This window comes from Neophocaena asiaeorientalis, unplaced genomic scaffold (assembly GCF_003031525.2).
Source record: "Neophocaena asiaeorientalis asiaeorientalis breed wild unplaced genomic scaffold, Neophocaena_asiaeorientalis_V1.1 scaffold24, whole genome shotgun sequence".
Lineage (NCBI taxonomy): Eukaryota > Metazoa > Chordata > Mammalia > Artiodactyla > Phocoenidae > Neophocaena > Neophocaena asiaeorientalis.
Genome location: NW_020185317.1, coordinates 5579891 through 5598307, shown reverse-complemented (window position 1 = coordinate 5598307; position 18417 = coordinate 5579891). Strand labels below are relative to the sequence as shown.

The following is an 18417-nucleotide window of genomic DNA, read 5'->3' as shown; positions in this document are numbered from 1 at the left end:
CACAGCGCGCACACACACACACACACACACACACACACACACACACACACACACACACACGAGAATACCGCAATGGGAGTCTTTGGTTAAGGCTTCTCTAGTACAGGCTACCCATCGGGGCGTTTAAATAGCCCATTAGTTTACATGGATTGCTTGGCACCATGAACAACCTACACCAAAAGAATGATTAAAAGGAGATTTGATGAATTCCAACCCACAGCATTATTTAAAAAAAGAAAAAAAGTGTATTGGAACTTAGGAGGAAAATCTAAGAAAGGACATCAAGCCATAATGTAAGGTACTACAAAAATTCCATCAGTTGTAAAGATGGAACTTCTTTACAACTTCCCCATATTTGTCAGTTTTTTTAGCCCATATGTTATCCTATAGTGACTGGCAGTTAAAAATCTAAAGAAAGGATTAAAGAAAAACTGTATGTTTTTATTTAATGATAAGCAAGTATGTTGAAAAGATTAGGTCCTTCCCGATGGACAATCCTAGAGAGAAAGGAACCCCTAAGACATGGAGTAGATGGTTGCAACTTCAGACATCAATACAGACTAGATCACTGGGACCTGCAGAAGGAAGACAGGAATCCCTGAAGAGTCCACAGGGTCAGGAGCAATCCTTGAGGTTTACTGACACAAGTATTAGAATCTTCTTTAAAAGTTGTTCAAACATGTGATCTGCAAACCTGTCACTGAAGCACTAACAACTGTCTTCTCCTTCAGGATTGTTCCTTGGTGTGTGTTTCTGGCTGACATAATTAAAAGAAGCCCTATTTCTAAGTCTCTGTCAGGGAAGCCTCAGTGGGAATTTCTGATCCCCACATCATGTTACTCCCAGCAGATACTAATACTGTGGAGCCACATTCATTCAACAGAGCAGGTCAACTGAATAAAAATGAAAATCGGTCATTCCAGTGAGGGTGCTTATGCTGATCCCAGCTGTGATGGGTGGCTTGCCAAGTACCCTCTTCTGAACGCAGAATAAACATATTGCCAGAGAAATGGGAGGAAAACTGGAAGACCATCTGAGTCCTATCCCTCAGTTTTGGGGTAGGCCAGTGGTTTTAAAATAATATGGTTAGTTGCTTATCTGTACTGCTTTTATAGTATTCAATATATAGCCTACGAGGTAATGTGCTGTATGACTATTTTCAAATGAAATTGCTAAGTGCATACTTAACCCTATTGCTGAAAAAACAAACAAACAAACAAACAGGAATGCTGGTTTCTATATTGCTCTGAAAACAAGAGAACCAACTTTCAAGTCAGAATCCTTGAAATATAAAATGGTTATCTACATTTATGCAAACGTTCCTGAAAGCTGTTAACAGTAACATTACTTTTGTGAGTTAGGGAAATATATGGCTGGTCTACTTACTCTAATTTATGCCTATCCTTGAAAGTTAATAGAATTCCAATACTAAATAAGATCCTAAGAGACAAATTAATATTCCCTTAAGAATGAGGAAATGTTTTCACCTTCACAGGTAAGATTTAATTTAAATTTTTTGTCAGTAAGTTACCTGACAACTGAAATGCTATAACTATACCTGTAAATTGAAAAATACTACCAGATAAAGTGAAACCACCTTTTCTTTCCAGTAAAAGGAAACATACATTTTCTTTCCTTTGTCTAGACGTCTAAAGTACCCCAAGTTTCACAGTCACGTGATAGTTCCATGAATGTCAGTATCCAATATGCACTCATTTACACAAAAACAGCTTTTCTTCTGCTGTTACCAGTTGAGTCATGTTGAAGAAAGATCAAAGTGTACCTAACACTGAGAAACAATGCTTAGGACTTGGCTATGGCTGTAGATGGAGCCTCTTGTTAGTTTAGAAGGGATCACTTTCATATTAAACCTACTGCTAAAAAGACCATATACTGATGTGTTGCACATTAAATAGAACTTACAGACTAACGTCACAACTGCAATATATTATAAGGTGACTGTTCTCCATTGATCCAACCCTTCTAATAAAAACACCCCTGAACATTTCTCCCTCAAGACAAGGAGGACTACTGGAGATGAAGCATGCTTATGAAGTCCTTCTCTGTTACAGTCAAAAAGACCTAAAAACAGCTTAGCTTTGTTGTCAATATCCAGCAGGTAGACAAGGCATTTGGGTTTAGGTAAAGGTTTTGTGGAACTACTTTCTGGAGCTCAACTGAGTTCAGTGGGCTACGTCACCATCACGGAGCTCTGACACCCCTCAGAGGCTTCCCTATTACAAGAATTCACCACTCTCATGGCGGAAACAATCTATACATTACCTTCAACTGCTCTAGGGCAAAAGATGAACCATCTTGCTGTAAATTTTCAATAATCTGTTCCACAGTATTGGCTGAGAACCAACTATGAAAAAAAGGGAAACATAAGATTTCAACAATGTGTAAGTGATTTCTTCTTTCCATGATAGCAATGAGTCTAAACACAGGCTTCCCCTAAACCCTATTTCAAGAATGAAAAAATTTCCAACCTATGTTACAGGATGATGAAATAGAACATTGTTTCTCTGGGTATTTGCAGTCTACCTTCACTAATGGGAAATAAAGCCTACATTTTCTCTTCTGCTTTCTTGCATCTATCATACATAAGTAAATTATGTCTTAACTGTCAAAAACTGATGCTTCTAAAACGTAATGATAGTTGCCTTATTTTCCAACAGTTTTCCTCCTCTTGTGTTTAAGTCAGTCTGTCAGTCTCTCAAATCATTGCACAAAACCTTTTGCTGGGGCTTCCCTGGTGGCGCAGTGGTTGAGAGTCCGCCTGCCGATGCAGGGGACACGGGTTCGTGCCCCGGTCCGGGAAGATCCCACATGCCGTGGAGTGGCTGGGCCTGTGAGCCATGGCTGCTGAGCCTGCGCGTCCGGAGCCTGTGCTCCGCAACGGGAGAGACCACAGCAGGGAGAGGCCCACATACGCAAAAAACAAAAAAACAAAAAAACAAGAAAACAACCTTTTGCTGATCAGCTTGATAAGACCTTCAGAGAAGATCACTAAAATGAATCAGCATAATAGATTACTTAAATTTAATGAGTTTATTTCCCCCTGAAGGAGTGGGCAGGAAGGTACTTTCAAAGGTAACTAAAAAAAACTGCGTTATCTGATCTCAGAATTTGGTGCATTATCAAACACAGCACAATTACAGCGTTACTAGTAAATTCGATTTAATATAGTCTTTCCAAAGGAACAGATATAATTGACACCTCTCTTTAAGTACCTGTTTATTTTGTCCATGTGTTCCTCAAGTATAAAAGACTTGTCTTGATCAATCTTGGACTGTTTGAAAATAAAAATCTTTAATTAATTTGATGCAACTCAAATCTTAAAAATTCTTAAAATTTTCACCATATTTAATGATATATTTTGTGGCAGATTGCAACTTTCACTCAAATTACATCCAGTCTCATAAATAACTACTACCATATGTTCAAAATTCAGACTATGTATTATTCCAGAATAGCTCTTAAAACTATCAACAGCAAAAAATGTTCTTGTATTTTTATTTGTATGCCATTATATATTATTATGTCATCATTAAAGTGTGTCAATGAATTTAAGGATTTCAAGGGACCTGAGAAGTCATCCTGCCCCAATTTCTGTCTGATATAGAAATCCCTACCACATCCCCGATATCCCCGCAGCACTGACCTCCAGGGGAAAAAAAAAACTACAATGTGTAAGCGATTTCTTCTTTCCATGATAGCAATGAGTCTAAACACAGGCTTATATCCCCGATATCCCCACAGCACTGACCTCCAGGGGAAAAAAAACACTACCTCAGAAAAGAACTCATAAGTACTTGAACAACTATAATTAGGATTAAAAAAAAATTTTTTTTGAACCAAAAATCAGCCCTCTCATGTTTATAGTTCTAGTTAATCCCCCTTGAGTTAATCTTTTCTCACACAGTGCAGTTTTGAGTCCCCTCACAATCCAGGTCCTTCTTATGTACAAATTCCAGTTTATCAAGGTCATTCTTAAAGTGTGGTACATGTACCTTAGCTGCAGACGTGGCTGAATCATAGCAAAGAACAACAAGGTTCCACATACCCTTGTTTTGGATACAATGCTTTAAATAACAGGACTAACTCTAGGTTAGTTTGGGGGCAGTCCTATTATGCTGTGATTTACACTGGGCAGTTAAAACTTTTTTTAAAACTGGTGCCATTGTAGGCTACATTTCTCCCATCCTGTACTTATGAATTTGGTACCCTGGACTGAAATACAATTATCTCTATTGTGATACTGTGATGTAAAATAAAAAATATGTATTTGGTCTTCGTCCATATATTTGGCCTTTTGTTCCAGGCTCACAGCTCCCAAAAACCCATGAAAACCCCTAAGTAGATCACCTTTTGTTATAATATATGGTCTTTTGTCTTCGGTTCCTGAAATAAAGGTGAAATGGCTGTCTTTTGTTATTCACAACAAGCCCCTTTCAATCACACCTTTGTTTATGTTACTGAGGTGACTATAGGAAAGCCCTAAGGATGGGGGCTGGTTGCCAGGGGAACCAACCAAGGGAAGTTGCAGTGCCATACTCCACTATCTAATCCCACACCTCCCCCATCTCCACCTCCAGTGAGGGGAAAAGCGCTGGAGATTGAGTTCGATCACCAATGTCAATGATTTAATCAATCATGCCTACATAATGAAGCTGTCATAAAAACTCCAAAAGATGGGGTTTGGAGAGTTTCTACGTTGATGAACATGCAGGGAGAGTGAGTGGCTCACCCCAACTTCATGGGGACAGAAGCTCCTGGGCTTGAGGCCCCTCTGGACCTCACCCTATGTATCTCTTCATCAAGCTGTGCATTCATATCCTTCATAATAAACCAATAAATGTTAAGTGTTTCCCTGAGGTCTGTGAGTCATTCTAGCAAATTATCAAACCCAAGGAGGGGGTCATGAGAACCCCAATTTATTGCCAGTCAGTGAGAAGTACAGGTGACAACCTGGGATTTGTGACTGGTGTGTAAAGTAGGGTCCAACTTGTGGGACTTGGCCCGTTAAGTTGTGGGATCTGATGCGAACCTCAGGTAGACAGTGTCAGCATTGAAAGGAATCATAAGACACCCAGCTTGTGTCGTGGAGAACTGCCTGATGTGTGGAAAACCAACACGTCTGGAGTCAGGAGTGTTGTGAATGTGGCAGTAATGAGAAGGAAAGGAAAACACATGGAGGGTTTCCCAACACATTTATCAAATTTCACATTTTTACTATTAAACAGATCACTCTGAACTTGGTTTTTTTTTTCTTTCACAAACATGTTTACCTAATTTAACTTAGTTTCTTAGTTTCAAATCAGTCTGATCAAAACACCATCAACATTCTCATCCAAATCACTGAGGAAAACACTGACTAAGAGAAGGCCAAGACGGCTTCACTTACAGCCTAATACCCAAACATTTAACAGAACTCCTTGGGAAGGCGCTTCAACCCCCCACACACTATAATCCATCCCACATTTACCCAATTTGACAACGTAAGAGACTGTCAGATGCTTTGACAAAATCTGATGAAATGCTCACATGCTCTGTATTCATATTCATACACTAACTATTCAGGGCCCATGAATCTGTACTCATGTTCTTCTGTTCTGGGTAATTTTGTCAGAGAACGGTTACCGTTTCTCTAAATATTTCCTCTCCTCTGTTACAAATTCCTAACAGGTTTGGACCTCCTGGAATAATACCAAGTTTTCTTTTCTCTCCATTTTCCACCTTATTATCCTCTTAGAGTCTTCCTCATCCATCAATTTTAATCTAAGCTGTTGTGAGGTTTTCCCCCATTTCGCTGTCACATTTTAAATTTCTTTTTATTCTTTAACTATTTCTCTTTGTAACATCTGTTCTTATTTCACAGATGAAATATTTTCCTCTTATCTGAAGATAAAAATAAAAACAACCAAACCTATAATTGTTAGGGTTCCTTCTTCTCCTTGCATTGCCTACTTCCTTCAAGTACATTTTTTATTTTAGCCAATCTCCGGTTTTTAATGCCTGGCAATCCTTGTTATTCTATGTGAAGCACTAAAATTAGGAAGCTTTGTGTTGTGTGTAATGTCAATTGCAGTTATGGGACTATCAATTGTCTGATGCATTATGAGATGATCAGGCCTGGATGTTTTTTTCATAGAGGGGTGCTAGAATGTCAATAGCTACAGGTTTTCTTTTGCTTCTAATGAACTGCTTGGGAGTAGGATGGTGCTACTGACTAACTGTTTGTGCCCCCACAAAATTCATGTTGAAATCTTAATCCCAATGTGATAGTATCTGGGGGTGAGGCCTTTGGGAGGTAATTAAGTCAAAAGGATGGAGCCCTCAGGATGGGATTAGCGCCCTTATAAGCAGAGACCTGAGAGAGCTCACTTTCTCTCTCTGCTATGTGAGGACACAGCAGGAAGGCATTCATCTGCAAAACAGGAAGAGGTTCCTCACCAGGAACCTAATAGGCTGGCACCTTGATCTTGGACCTTCCAGCCTCCAGAACTATGAGAAATTTCTGTTGTTTAAGCCACCAAGTCTACGGTATTTTTGTTATGGCTGCCCAAGCTTAGATAGATGGTACATAAGAGTTCTGGAAACCAACTAGGAAAAGAGGCCAAAATTCTTCCCATTTAATATGTTCTGCCTCTTTTCAGGAGAGCACCTCACCTATCCCTGCCCTTAGCCAGCGAGGCCTGTCAAAGGGAGCTGGTACCCTACAAAGAGTCTACAGAAAGAACTGGCTTACTTCTTATTGGCTTCCCCCACTGAGTTCAGTGTTCTCAGGTCTAAAGTAGTTGCCCTCATCATTCCACTTTCAAGCTTCCAAAATCCTGACATCTTATGCCTGCCACTGTCTCCTTTTCTGTTCTATTTCTCTTTGTGGATTCCTGCCTTTCTTATTCCTTTACCACAATTTTAGTGGGGTTTCAGGAGGGAGCATATATGGCATCTATCATGTTTAACTAGAAGTCACGTAGCATTTTTATAGATTCTTGGCTCTTAAAAGAGAATTTAAGTTAGACAACAAAAGGAATTAAAAGAAACCACTGCATCGTATGTTATTATCATATTTCGATATAGACCAGAGTTTCACTTTAGCAGCTCCACAAATAGCATCAACACTGAACCTCCATTACACAAATGTCACAGTGTGTTGTAAAAAGCCCTTGCAAGGGCCAATCACAAGGCTATGCACTGAAATTCACCGGAAATGAGAAAACAAGCTGTGTAGTTGCATGTAAAGAAGTCATCTTCTCAGATGGCCATCCTAATGATTGTGAAGCACTGATACTCCCAACAAGCTTTAAAGTAAATAAATCCCAGTAATTTATTTATATCCACAAACTATAATATTCACCAACTGCTAATTTTTCAGTCACTTCCCCTTCCCCATGAATTAAAATCTGAGGTTAGAATACTGACAAGATTACCTTTGCATGGTAAGTTTCTAAGACTTCTGCAATATTTTCTTTTGAAGGAGATTTCAGGGCTAACAAATCTTCTTCTAACATGCCCAACTACAGGGGGGGGTAAAGGAAAACATTTAAAACACCACAGCAACACAGAATATTTTTTCTTTAGAAATCTTATATTCTTTTTTAAAATCCCTGTCTTAAAATTATGATACTGTCCCTTCAGCTGAGTCAATGAAGGCAATTTTCACTGAAGTTGAAAGCACACACATTCCCACAAAGTAAATGCTGCCTTGCAAGGAATGGATAAAAACGAAAGAAATTGAAGAGGAGAAATAGAGACATTCATCTTTGTTTCCCTCTAGCTATTAAGCACTTGAAATGTAGTGTTGCAACTAAAGATCCCAATTATAAATTTTATTTTAATTAATTTTAATGAAAATTGCCACATGCGACTAATGGCTACTATAGTCAATGCACAGGTCTATAATATAGCCACACTTAACTCTTGTATGGCTATTAACATAACTGACACCATCTTGGGCCCATACAGTTCCTCCTGCCCTTCCACTGACCCTACCCAGGACTGTACTGTGTGGTAAATCACTTCTCTGTCATCAAGGGCTTTGTATCAATAGTTAATAGACATCGTTTAATAATCATTAGGACCAAGTGGCCTCCATGCTCTGTTAGTCCCCAAACAATGATGAAGACTCTCGATGATGTATGTATTCCCAGTGCCCAAGAGACGAGTTACCCATTCATAAACCCCAATTTAGGAATGCATGTCCTGTTTCCAAGCATACACCCCCATACCCGAAGGTCAACTATAAACTATCCCAGTGGCCCCTCAGCAGTGCAGGTGCAGTTGTGAATGCTGCCAGATCACTGTTCGCCCAATGCCACCCTGAGCATAAGTTACCCTCTAACAAACTGATCCACTGATTATATGGAGCCGCCTGCCTCATTTTTTGGTCTCAAGACACCTTCTCAGTTCGGTGGGTACTTTTCGTTCCCTCTGTCCTCCAACAGCTTTCCCCCTATATCCCTCATATACCTCTTCCTACACTCAGCCAAATGGACTTTTTACTGTTTCTAAAACACAGCTAATGTTTTCCTACCCCTATGGGGCTTGCTCATTAGTCTCCTCTATCCAGAAAAACTTCTCCTGACAATACTTATCTTAAGGCCCAGCTGAACTGCAACCTCTATGAGAAAACTTCCAGTCCTTTATTATAAGTAAGCTCTTCCTTCAATGGATTCAATCCGTTGAATCCTTTCTTTGTATTGTTTGTACACTTACCATACTTTACTCTGTCAGATGATACAGATGGTTTTTTATCTTTTGTACCCACCTCTAGCCCCATTCCCAATGTGTATTATTCATTTCTGTTATCCACTACAGGCCCTGTAAATGGTAGGCTATGCACTGCATATATTACTGGGCAATCTGACTAAGAGAAGAAAGGGCTGTGGATCAGCTCTCTCCCCCATCCTTAACCAAATTCCACTATAATCAAGCGTGTCCCTCCAGAGCAAATAATGGAGTACCCATGTTTGCTTCCTGTTACAGCTCAAGGGAAGAATGAGACAGCCATCTACTCAATGTGACCAAGGATGCCCACAAAGATCTAAAAAAGAGAAATATCTGAAAATTCAGGCAAATGTGATGGAAGGCCCTCGTAACAGTGTAAGGGGACAACTTTCAACTTTGTATACTTGATACATTTTAATAGCATTCCTTCCCCTATCACATAACACCCCTCCCTCAAGATCAGAAATCCATTGGTTTCCTGGGAAACTGACTTTACCCCACAGTTCCAGGGATGGAGCACATTAGCTAGGATAGATTAGCCAGTGTATTCCACCCACCCATGTGGTTCAGGAACAAGTCAGTTCAATAAGACTGAGCTAAGCCAGCTGAAGCAGAAAAATCCCAAATCTCTTGCTGGGAGTTCTAAGGCAAAACCACCTTGAACTGGGCCTTCTGTTACATTTAACACAATGACTTTCAACTGCTATGATAAAACTGCCGTCCTCAATGTGGAGATGGGAAAACTGGGGCTAAAGAGGATAAATTCAAGCTAAGATTTAAAACCAGGCTGTCCATCTGCACATCCTTTGCCACTGTGCTATCCTGAGCTAAGAAAACTGACCGTGCTGTTTAAGAAAAATGTTTTAAGACCAAGGTAAGTAATATGTGTCCCTTACAACAGATACCCTTCAGAAGAGTTTTTAAGACCATATTTTACAAACTTTTAAATGCACTAGGGAAACTAACAAACAAAAGAATCTTTCAAAAATATCTTTATAAAAGCCTATCTTTTTATACATAAATTCAGATTTTTATATATTAGACTTTCTTAAAATATTACTTTTTTTTAAACAGACTATAATTATTCATTAAAAAATATTCACTGAAGGTACCAGGCAAAACAGCCCTGGATCCAGATATAATTATTTCCATTTTGCATATGAGGAAATGAGGATTGGATAGCTTAAGCACCTTCCCCAGGGTCACACAGCTTTAAGGGTACATGTAGGGTTCACACCCATGTAGACCAAAGCCTGTAATCTCAACCACTCATACTGCCTCCCCATGAGCTATTCCAAACAACACAAATTGCAATCATCCAAGTAATTACCTTTTCAGAATCTACAAAGTGTGTAGCAATTCCTGCTGCATACACATCTCTTCCTTTCAGCCTGAATCCTGTTAATGCAAGGAAGCACCCAAGTTTTCCTTGAAGTCGTGGCAAGAAATAACCTCCACCCACATCAGGGAATAGCCCTGTAATTAAAAACAAAAAGAGACAATGATTCAAATGAAAAAGATAAATTCAGCTCTCTTTACTTGAGATCAAAGAGCCATTTTTCTCTGGAGTCTGAATCTATAGTAAAAATATTATTACTATACCACAGTACTACAACGTACTATACAATGCAATCAATGTCACAAAAGACTTGCTATAAATTGTGCTAACTTAATTGGGGTACTTTTCAAATTTTTCATGTTTCATTTCTATAGAAGTCAATAACGGATATGACGGCACAATGTTCTGGATATAACTACTTGATAAATATTACTTAAATTACTCATCTCTACTACTACTTTTTAAGAGTCTCCAATGTAGGTAAAGACTGAAGCAATATTTTCTTTCCAAATGATAAGCACAGGAAAAAATATATGTAATCTAAGGCTATTATGTGATAAATTATTATTACCATTTAATCAATGTCCAAACCATCAATTATCTAATATTCAAGATACTTAAAGTGATGTGATAACCATTAGTCCTACTAAATGAACAAGTTTATACCTAATTAAATCACTTGCACTTACTCTTTTCTTAACCATGAGTATTTTTTAAATTCCCTTACTCTCTCTACTGGCAACAACTAAAAATAGCATATATCCAAATACTTGCCAGTACACTACTTTTTGGTGTTTAAGAGCTCCTTAAACAATTGTGACCCTCTAGGTTTATAATCCACCTATCTATTTGAAAATTGCTTCAATTAATTCAGATAAAAATACAAGCATTCAAATTCTTCCCAGTTCTACATGTCAAAAAGTTCCTTGGGGGCTTCCCTGGTGGTGCAGTGGTTGAGAGTCCGCCTGCCAATGCAGGGGATGCGGGTTCATGCCCCGGTCCGGGAAGATCCCACATGCCGCGGAGCGGCTGGGCCGTGAGCCATGGCCGCTGAGCCTGCGCGTCCGGAGCCTGTGCTCCGCAACGGGAGAGGCCCGCATACCGAAAAAAAAAAAAAAAAAATTAATTAATTAAAAAAAAAACAACTAACACCTTTATCAGTCTTCAAGGCCCCTGACCACTTTTTCAATTACATCTCTTACTACTCACTCACTATACTCCAGCCACTCTGGTCGTCTTTCTGTTCCTCAATATCCATTCCTACTTGCTGCTGAACCTCAGGAGCACTCTGCCCAAGTGAAAACACTTCTGTGTGTTCCAGGGCCCCACATTCTCCCCCTTCGCCCTGTGCCTCAATGGCTGCTTCTTTCCAGTTCCCCTTACTGGCTCCACCTCCCTTGCTGGACCTGTGCCCACTGCTGTGCCCAGGCCTCATCTGAGGCTCTCCGATACCCCACACACGCATTTCCTTAGCTCTTACAGCTTTAGATAATATCTATATGCGGATCAGTCCCTGTTAGGGACGGAATTGTGTCCCAAATGGTGTCCCAAAATTCTTAAGCTGAAGTCCTAACCCCACAATGTGACAATTTGGAGAAAAGGACCTCTAAAGAGGTAATTAAGGTTAAATGAGGTTATAAGAGTGGGGGCCTTATCTAATAGGACTGGTGTCCTTGTAAGAGGAAGAGACACTGAGGGCACACACAAAGGAAAGGCCATGTGAGGACAGAGAGAAGGCAGCTGTCTACAAGCCAAGGACAGGGGCCTTGGGTGAAACCAAACCTGCCAATACCTTGATGTTGGACTTCCAGCTTCCAGGACTGGGAGGAATAAATGTTGTTTAAGCTACCCAGTCTTGGTATTTTGTTATGGCAGCCCTAGCAGACCAATACAGTCCCAAATCTGTCTATCTAGTTATGCCTTTTTCCCTTGAATACAAACTCTCAAATCTGCATTCTAGATTTAGCCACATAGATAATAAGCATCCCAGATATAACATGGCAAAAACACAACTCCTGATTCTCATCCCTCCAACCATACTGTTCCTTCCCTAATTGGCCTCATCCATCTAGTAGCACTACCTAAACACCTTGGAGTTATTCCTGATTCATTATATCAGCAAGCAAGTTAACTCCAAAACATTTTCTAAATCTATCTACTCTATTCCAACTCTATAGCTCCATATTACTCCAAGCTTAAAATTATCTCTCTCTAGACCTGTGCTATCCAATAGAATTTTCTATGATGATGAAAATGTTCTATAATCTATGCTGCCACTAACCAGATGTGGCTATTAAACACTCTGCAACTGAGGAACTGAATTTATTTAAATTTAATTTATATTAAATAGCCATCTGTGGTTAGTGGCTACAGTATCAGACAGCAGAGCTCTAGATTAATGTAATGACCTCCTAACAAGCCTCTCTACTCTTGCACCCCCTACAATCCATTATCCTTAAAGCAGCCAGAATGATGGCATTAAAATGTAAACCAGACCATGCCACTCCCTGCTTTAAACTCTCCCACAGTTTCCCATAATGTTTAGGTTTAAATCCAAACTCGTCACCAGAGGTCCCTGTGTACCTCTTGAAGAGCACAGTATAACACTCCTGCCCTTGATTCAGACAGCTGACTCTATTTGGTTTCTTGAACTGGTAAAGCTTTATTCTTGCTTTAGACTAACTTCTTAACACCACAGTATTCTGTTCTAAGATATTAATATAGCTGCTTCCCTCTTGTCATTCAAATCTCAACCTAAAGGACATCTCCTTGGAAAACATCTTTAACCATCTAATCTAAAGTAGCCATCCAGAAGAATTACACTTTGGATAAGACGGAGTAAGAGGGACTAAATTTACTCTCCTACTTGAAATAACTATAGAAAATATACAAAATACCAGTTTTCAACAAACTGGACCATCAGGGAATAAAGGTAAGTGATCTCTGAATATCTGAAAACAAGTGAGGTAAACTCTACAAAAGCTCCAGCTTAAAGCCTTGAGAGAATGTCCAGGCCCAGAACAGCCCTTGATTTGAGGGGAATAAAGCTAAGAATCCAGGGAGACTGAGGCAGACAGAATTCCCAGAAGAGAGTACCAGAGAGGAGAGAGCTGCACAGAGAGAAAACTCTGGAGATCTGCATAGTGTCTCCCTTAAGTCCTCAGCTTGGTACTGATCAGTACATGTGTATGAAGAAACTGCCTGAGGTTATGGAAAGAACCACAGGAAAGGATTATAGAGAACAGTACTGGGAACCTACACAGGGCTGAGAATAGTGCCTGTTCCCACCAATCAGACTGTGAGAACTCAGGATTCGTGGGGGCACTGAGTAGAAGGCAAAGAAGGGTCTCATTTCAGTAGTAGGGAATGATTAGCCCTAGCCTGAGCACTGCTCCAACCTGGCATCTAAAAATAATAATAATAATAAATTTTTTTAAAAAAAACTAAAAGACCTGAAAGGAACAAACTGTTTCCAAGTAACATAACCTCATCCCAGAAGCAAGCTCAAGAATATTTATAAGAATATAGATCTTCCTCAATTTACATTGGGGTTACATCCTGATAAATCCATCACAAATCATAAGTTGAAAATACCATAGGACAAAAATGCATTTAATACACCTAACTTCCAAACATCATAGCTCAGCCTAGCCTATCTTAAATGTGCTCAGAACACTTACATTAGCCTAAAGTTGGGCAAGATCATCTAACACAAGGCCTATTTTATAATAAAGTGTTGAATATCTCATATAATTTATTGACTTATGCTAAAAGTGAAAAACAAAAAAGGTTCTAAGTATCAGTTATTTATCCTTGTGATTGTGTGGCTGCATAGGAGCTATGGCTCGCTGCCACTGCCCAGCATCACATGAGAGTATGGTACCGGATATGGCCGGCCAAAGAAAAGGTCAAAGTTCAAAGTACAGTTTCTACTACATGTATATTGCTTTTGCACCATTGTAAAATCAAAAAAGTGTAAGTTGGGAACCATCTATACAAAAATATCCAGCACTCAACAAAGTAAAGCTTACAATGTCTAGAATCCAGTCAAAAATTACCAGGAATCTAAAAAAGCAAGAAATTGCCACCCATGATGACATGATAAAACAATCAATCAAAACTGATCCAGAACTGTTGCAGAGACATGGAAAGACCAAGAGACTGTCATACGGAGTAAAGTAAGTCAGAAAGAGAAAAACAAATATTGTATATCAACACATATATGTGGAATCTAGAAAAATGGTATAGATGATCTTACTTGCAAAGCAGAAACAGAGACACAGATGTAGAGAACAAATGTATGGACACGAAGGGGGAAAAGGTGGGGGAGGTGAATTGGGAGATTGGGATTGACATATATACACTACTATGTATAAAATAGATAACTAATGAGAACCTACTGTATAGCACAGGGAATTCTACTCAGTGCTCTGTGTTGACCTAAATGGGCAGGAAATCCAAGCAAGAAGGGACATATGTATACATAAGGCTGATTCACTTTGCTGTACAGCAGAAATTGACACAGCAGTGTAAAGCAACTATATGCCAGTAAAAAAAAAAAAGAAAGTGACAGTAAGGTGTGGGGAAGGCAGGGACCAACAGGCTCTCTCAAGCTCCTTCCTGGCCTTTGATCCTGGCGTTAGCAATCGTGCCTGTCACTCGTTTGTGCTCTTTGCCACCACTAATGTGTTTGAATAAAGTTTGAAATGTTGTAACATTATCTATAAAGACAAATAAAACAAAAAAACAAAATGAGAAAAACTGACCCAGAACTGACATAAACATAAGAATTAGCAAACAAGGACATCAACACAGTTATAATAAACATATACCATATGTTCAAAAAGTTAAATAAAAGCAAATAAGAGGAGTTTCCCTGGTGGCACAGTGGTTATGAATCCGCCTGCCAATGCAGGGGACACAGGTTCGAGCCCTGGCCTGGGAAGATTCACATGCCGTGGAGCAACAAAGCCCGTGAGACACAACTACTGAGCCTGCACTCCAGAGCCCACACGCCACAAATTCTGAGCCCACATGCCACAACTACTGAAGCCCGTGTGCCTAGAGCCCGTGCTCCACAACAAGAGAAGCCACTGCAATGAGAAGCCCACACACCGCAATGAAGAGTAGCCTCCACTCTCCGCAACTAGAGAAGGCCGACGCGCAGCAACAAAGACCCAAACACAGCCAAAAATAAATCAATAAAATAAATAAATTTTAAAAAAGAAATAACAAATAATATATATTTTTAAAAAGACCCAAACGATACTACTATAGATGAAAACTAAGATGAATGTATAAGCTAAAAAATACATGAATGGGATTAAGGGCAGTTTTGACTTTGCAAAAGAAAGGATTAGTGAACTTGAAAACATATGAATAGCAAATATCTAAAATAAAAAAAAGAAATAAAAAAATCAACAATACATGAGTGAGCTTAACAAAAGTTTAAATGGAGTTCCTGAAAAGGAAATGGAGGGACAGAAAAATATTTGAAGAAATAATGTCAAAATTTCCAAATCTGACAAAAACTATAAAACTAACTAGCCCAATAAACACAATCATAAGAAACAGGAAGAAAGCTACAAAAAGGTACGTCATAATCAAGGGATCAAGGCACACCAAAACAAGTGATCAGCAGAAAATCTTAAGAGCAGCCAGAGAAAAGAAAAAAAAAAGACACTTATTTACAGAGGAACGAAGATAAGGATAAAAGCAGACTTCTCATGGAAAACAACATAAATGAGAAGATGGTGTAGCAAAATCTTTAAAGTACTGACATTTAAACATCAGAATAGAATTCTATACCTGGGTCTCATATCAATGACCTCAGGTTTCACCTTAGGAGACTAGAGAAAGGAGATAAAACTTCAAGTAAGTAGAAGGAAGTAATAAATATCAGAGCAGAAATCAATAAAACAGAAAACCAAAAAACTTATTTTGAGATCAATAAAATTAATAAACCTCTAATTACAGTGATCAGAAAAAGAAAGAGAAGACAAATTACTAATATCAAGAATGAGAGGGCTTCCCTGGTGGCGCAGTGGTTGAGAGTCCGCCTGCTGATGCAGGGGACATGGGTTCGTGCCCCGGTCCGGGAATATCCCACATACTGTGGAGCGGCCGGGCTGATAAGCCATGGCTGCTGAGCCTGCGCGTCAGGAGCCTGTGCTCCGCAACGGGAGAGGCCACAACAGTGAGAGGCCCGCATACCGGAAAAAAAAAAAAAAAAAAAAAAAAAGAATGAGAGAGGGACTCCCCTGGCTGTCCAGTGGTTAAAACTCCACGCTCCCAATGCAGGGGGCACAGGTTTGATCCCTGGTCAGGGAACTAAGATCCCAAATGCTGCATGGCATGACCAAAAAAAAAAAAGATGAGAGAGCCAGGTATTACTATAGATTCTACAGATACTAAAAAGATAATAAGGAAATGAACTTTATGCTAATAAATGGACAAACTCCTTAAAAGACCCAAATTACTAAAGTTTGTGCAGAAAACCCCAGATAACTTGAATAGCCTACATCTATTAAAGATTTTGAATTTGTAGTTAAAAACCTCTCCACAAAGAAAACTCTAGACCTAGATGGCTTCGCTGGTGAATTCTACCAAACACATGAAAAAAAAGAAAAAAAAAGAATCAATTCTACCCGAACCTTTCCAGATATGAACCCAGCATTACCCTGATACCAAAATGATGTTACCAGAAAACTACAGACCAATATCCCTCATGAACATAGATGCAAAAATTCCAAATAAAATTTTTGTGTATCAAACCCAACAACATATAAAAAGTAGGACACATCATACTGAGTGAGATTTATTCCAGCAAAGCAGGGTTACTTTAATGTTAAAAAAACCAATCAAAGTAATCCACCCTTAACAAACTAAAAAAGAAAAAACAATGATCATCTCAACACATGCTGAAAAAAATTACAAAATCCAAAGTCCATTCCTTATAAAACCCCTCAGAAATCTAGGAACAGAAGTAAAGTTCCTCATCCTGATAAGGGGCACCTATGAAAAACTTATACCTAATATCGTACTTAATTGGTGAAGGACTGAACGTTTTCCCCCTAAGATCCCAAACAAGGCAAGAAGGCCCACTCTCAACGTATCTGTTCAACATTGTATTGGAGGTTCTACCCAGTGGAATAAGGCAAGAAAAAATAAAAATAAAAAGTATCCATATGGGAAAGAAAAAAGTAAAATGTACTTTATTTGTAAACAACATAATTATCTATTTAAAAAATCCAATTCAATCTACAAAAATTCTACTAGAACTAATAGGTGAGTTTATCAAGTTTGCAGGATACAAAGTACAAAACTCAATTATATTTCTATATATTGATAACTAACATCAGAACTAGATTTTAAAAATATCATTTATAATATCATTGAATAATATGAAATACTTAAGGAAAAATCTGACAAAAGATGTATAAGAAACTGAAAACTACAAAACATGGCCTAGGGAAATTAAAGGAAACCTAAATAAATGGAAAGATATACCTTGCTCACAGGTCTGAAGACTCAACATTGTTAAGATATCAATTCTCCTGAAATTGATAGATCCTAGACAATCCAAATAAAAATTCTAACAGGTGGGCTTCCCTGGTGGCGCAGTGGTTGAGAGTCCGCCTGCTGATGCAGGGGACACGGGTTCGTGCCCCAGTCTGGGAAGATCCCACATGCCGCGGAGCGGCTGGGCCCGTGAGCCATGGCCGCTGAGCCTGCGCGTCCGGAGCCTGTGCTCCGCAATGGGAGAGGTCACAATAGTGAGAGGCCCGTGTACCGAAAAAAAAAAAAAATTCTAACAGGCCTTTTTGTTGAAACTTACAAAATCACTCTAAAATTCACATAGAAATACAAAGGATCTATAGAGCCAAAACAACTTGAAAGAAAAAAAAAGAACAAAATTAGAGGATTATCATTACTTGATCAAGACTTACTATAAAGCAACAGTAATCAAGACAGTGTGGTGTTGGCACCAAGATCAGCACATACAAAGGTGCAAAGGCAATCAGTGGAGAAATAGTAGCTTTTTCCAAAAAATGATGTGGGAATGATTTTATCTCCCTATGCAAAATAATAAACTTTGATCTATACCTTTGATCCATACCTCTCACCACATACAAAAGTTAACTCAAAATGGAGCATAGATCTGAATGCAAGATATTTCCTCTAATAATCTTTCATCTAAAATTAAAGACATGTACAGCAGAAATTGACACAACATTGTAAATCAACTATACTTCAATAAGAATAAATAAAATAGACTACAGTGCGCTAGTGTCTCCAGTTTAAATATGCTTGCCTTTGTGTTTTCAGATATAAGTATGAGCTAA

General features: G+C 38.9%; 1 protein-coding gene across 1 annotated transcript in view; it reads right to left on the bottom strand.

Moving 5' to 3' along the window:
• Window positions 1–18417, bottom strand: part of HIBCH (3-hydroxyisobutyryl-CoA hydrolase) — an 87981-nt gene that overhangs the window by 19553 nt on the left and 50011 nt on the right. Inside the window, exons 8-11 of the mRNA XM_024733646.1 lie at window positions 10064–10209; window positions 7437–7523; window positions 3234–3292; window positions 2284–2365 (exon numbers count right to left, since the gene is read on the bottom strand). Of these exons, the coding sequence (XP_024589414.1) occupies window positions 2284–2365; window positions 3234–3292; window positions 7437–7523; window positions 10064–10209 (374 nt within the window). The remainder of the gene's footprint in view (window positions 1–2283; window positions 2366–3233; window positions 3293–7436; window positions 7524–10063; window positions 10210–18417) is intronic.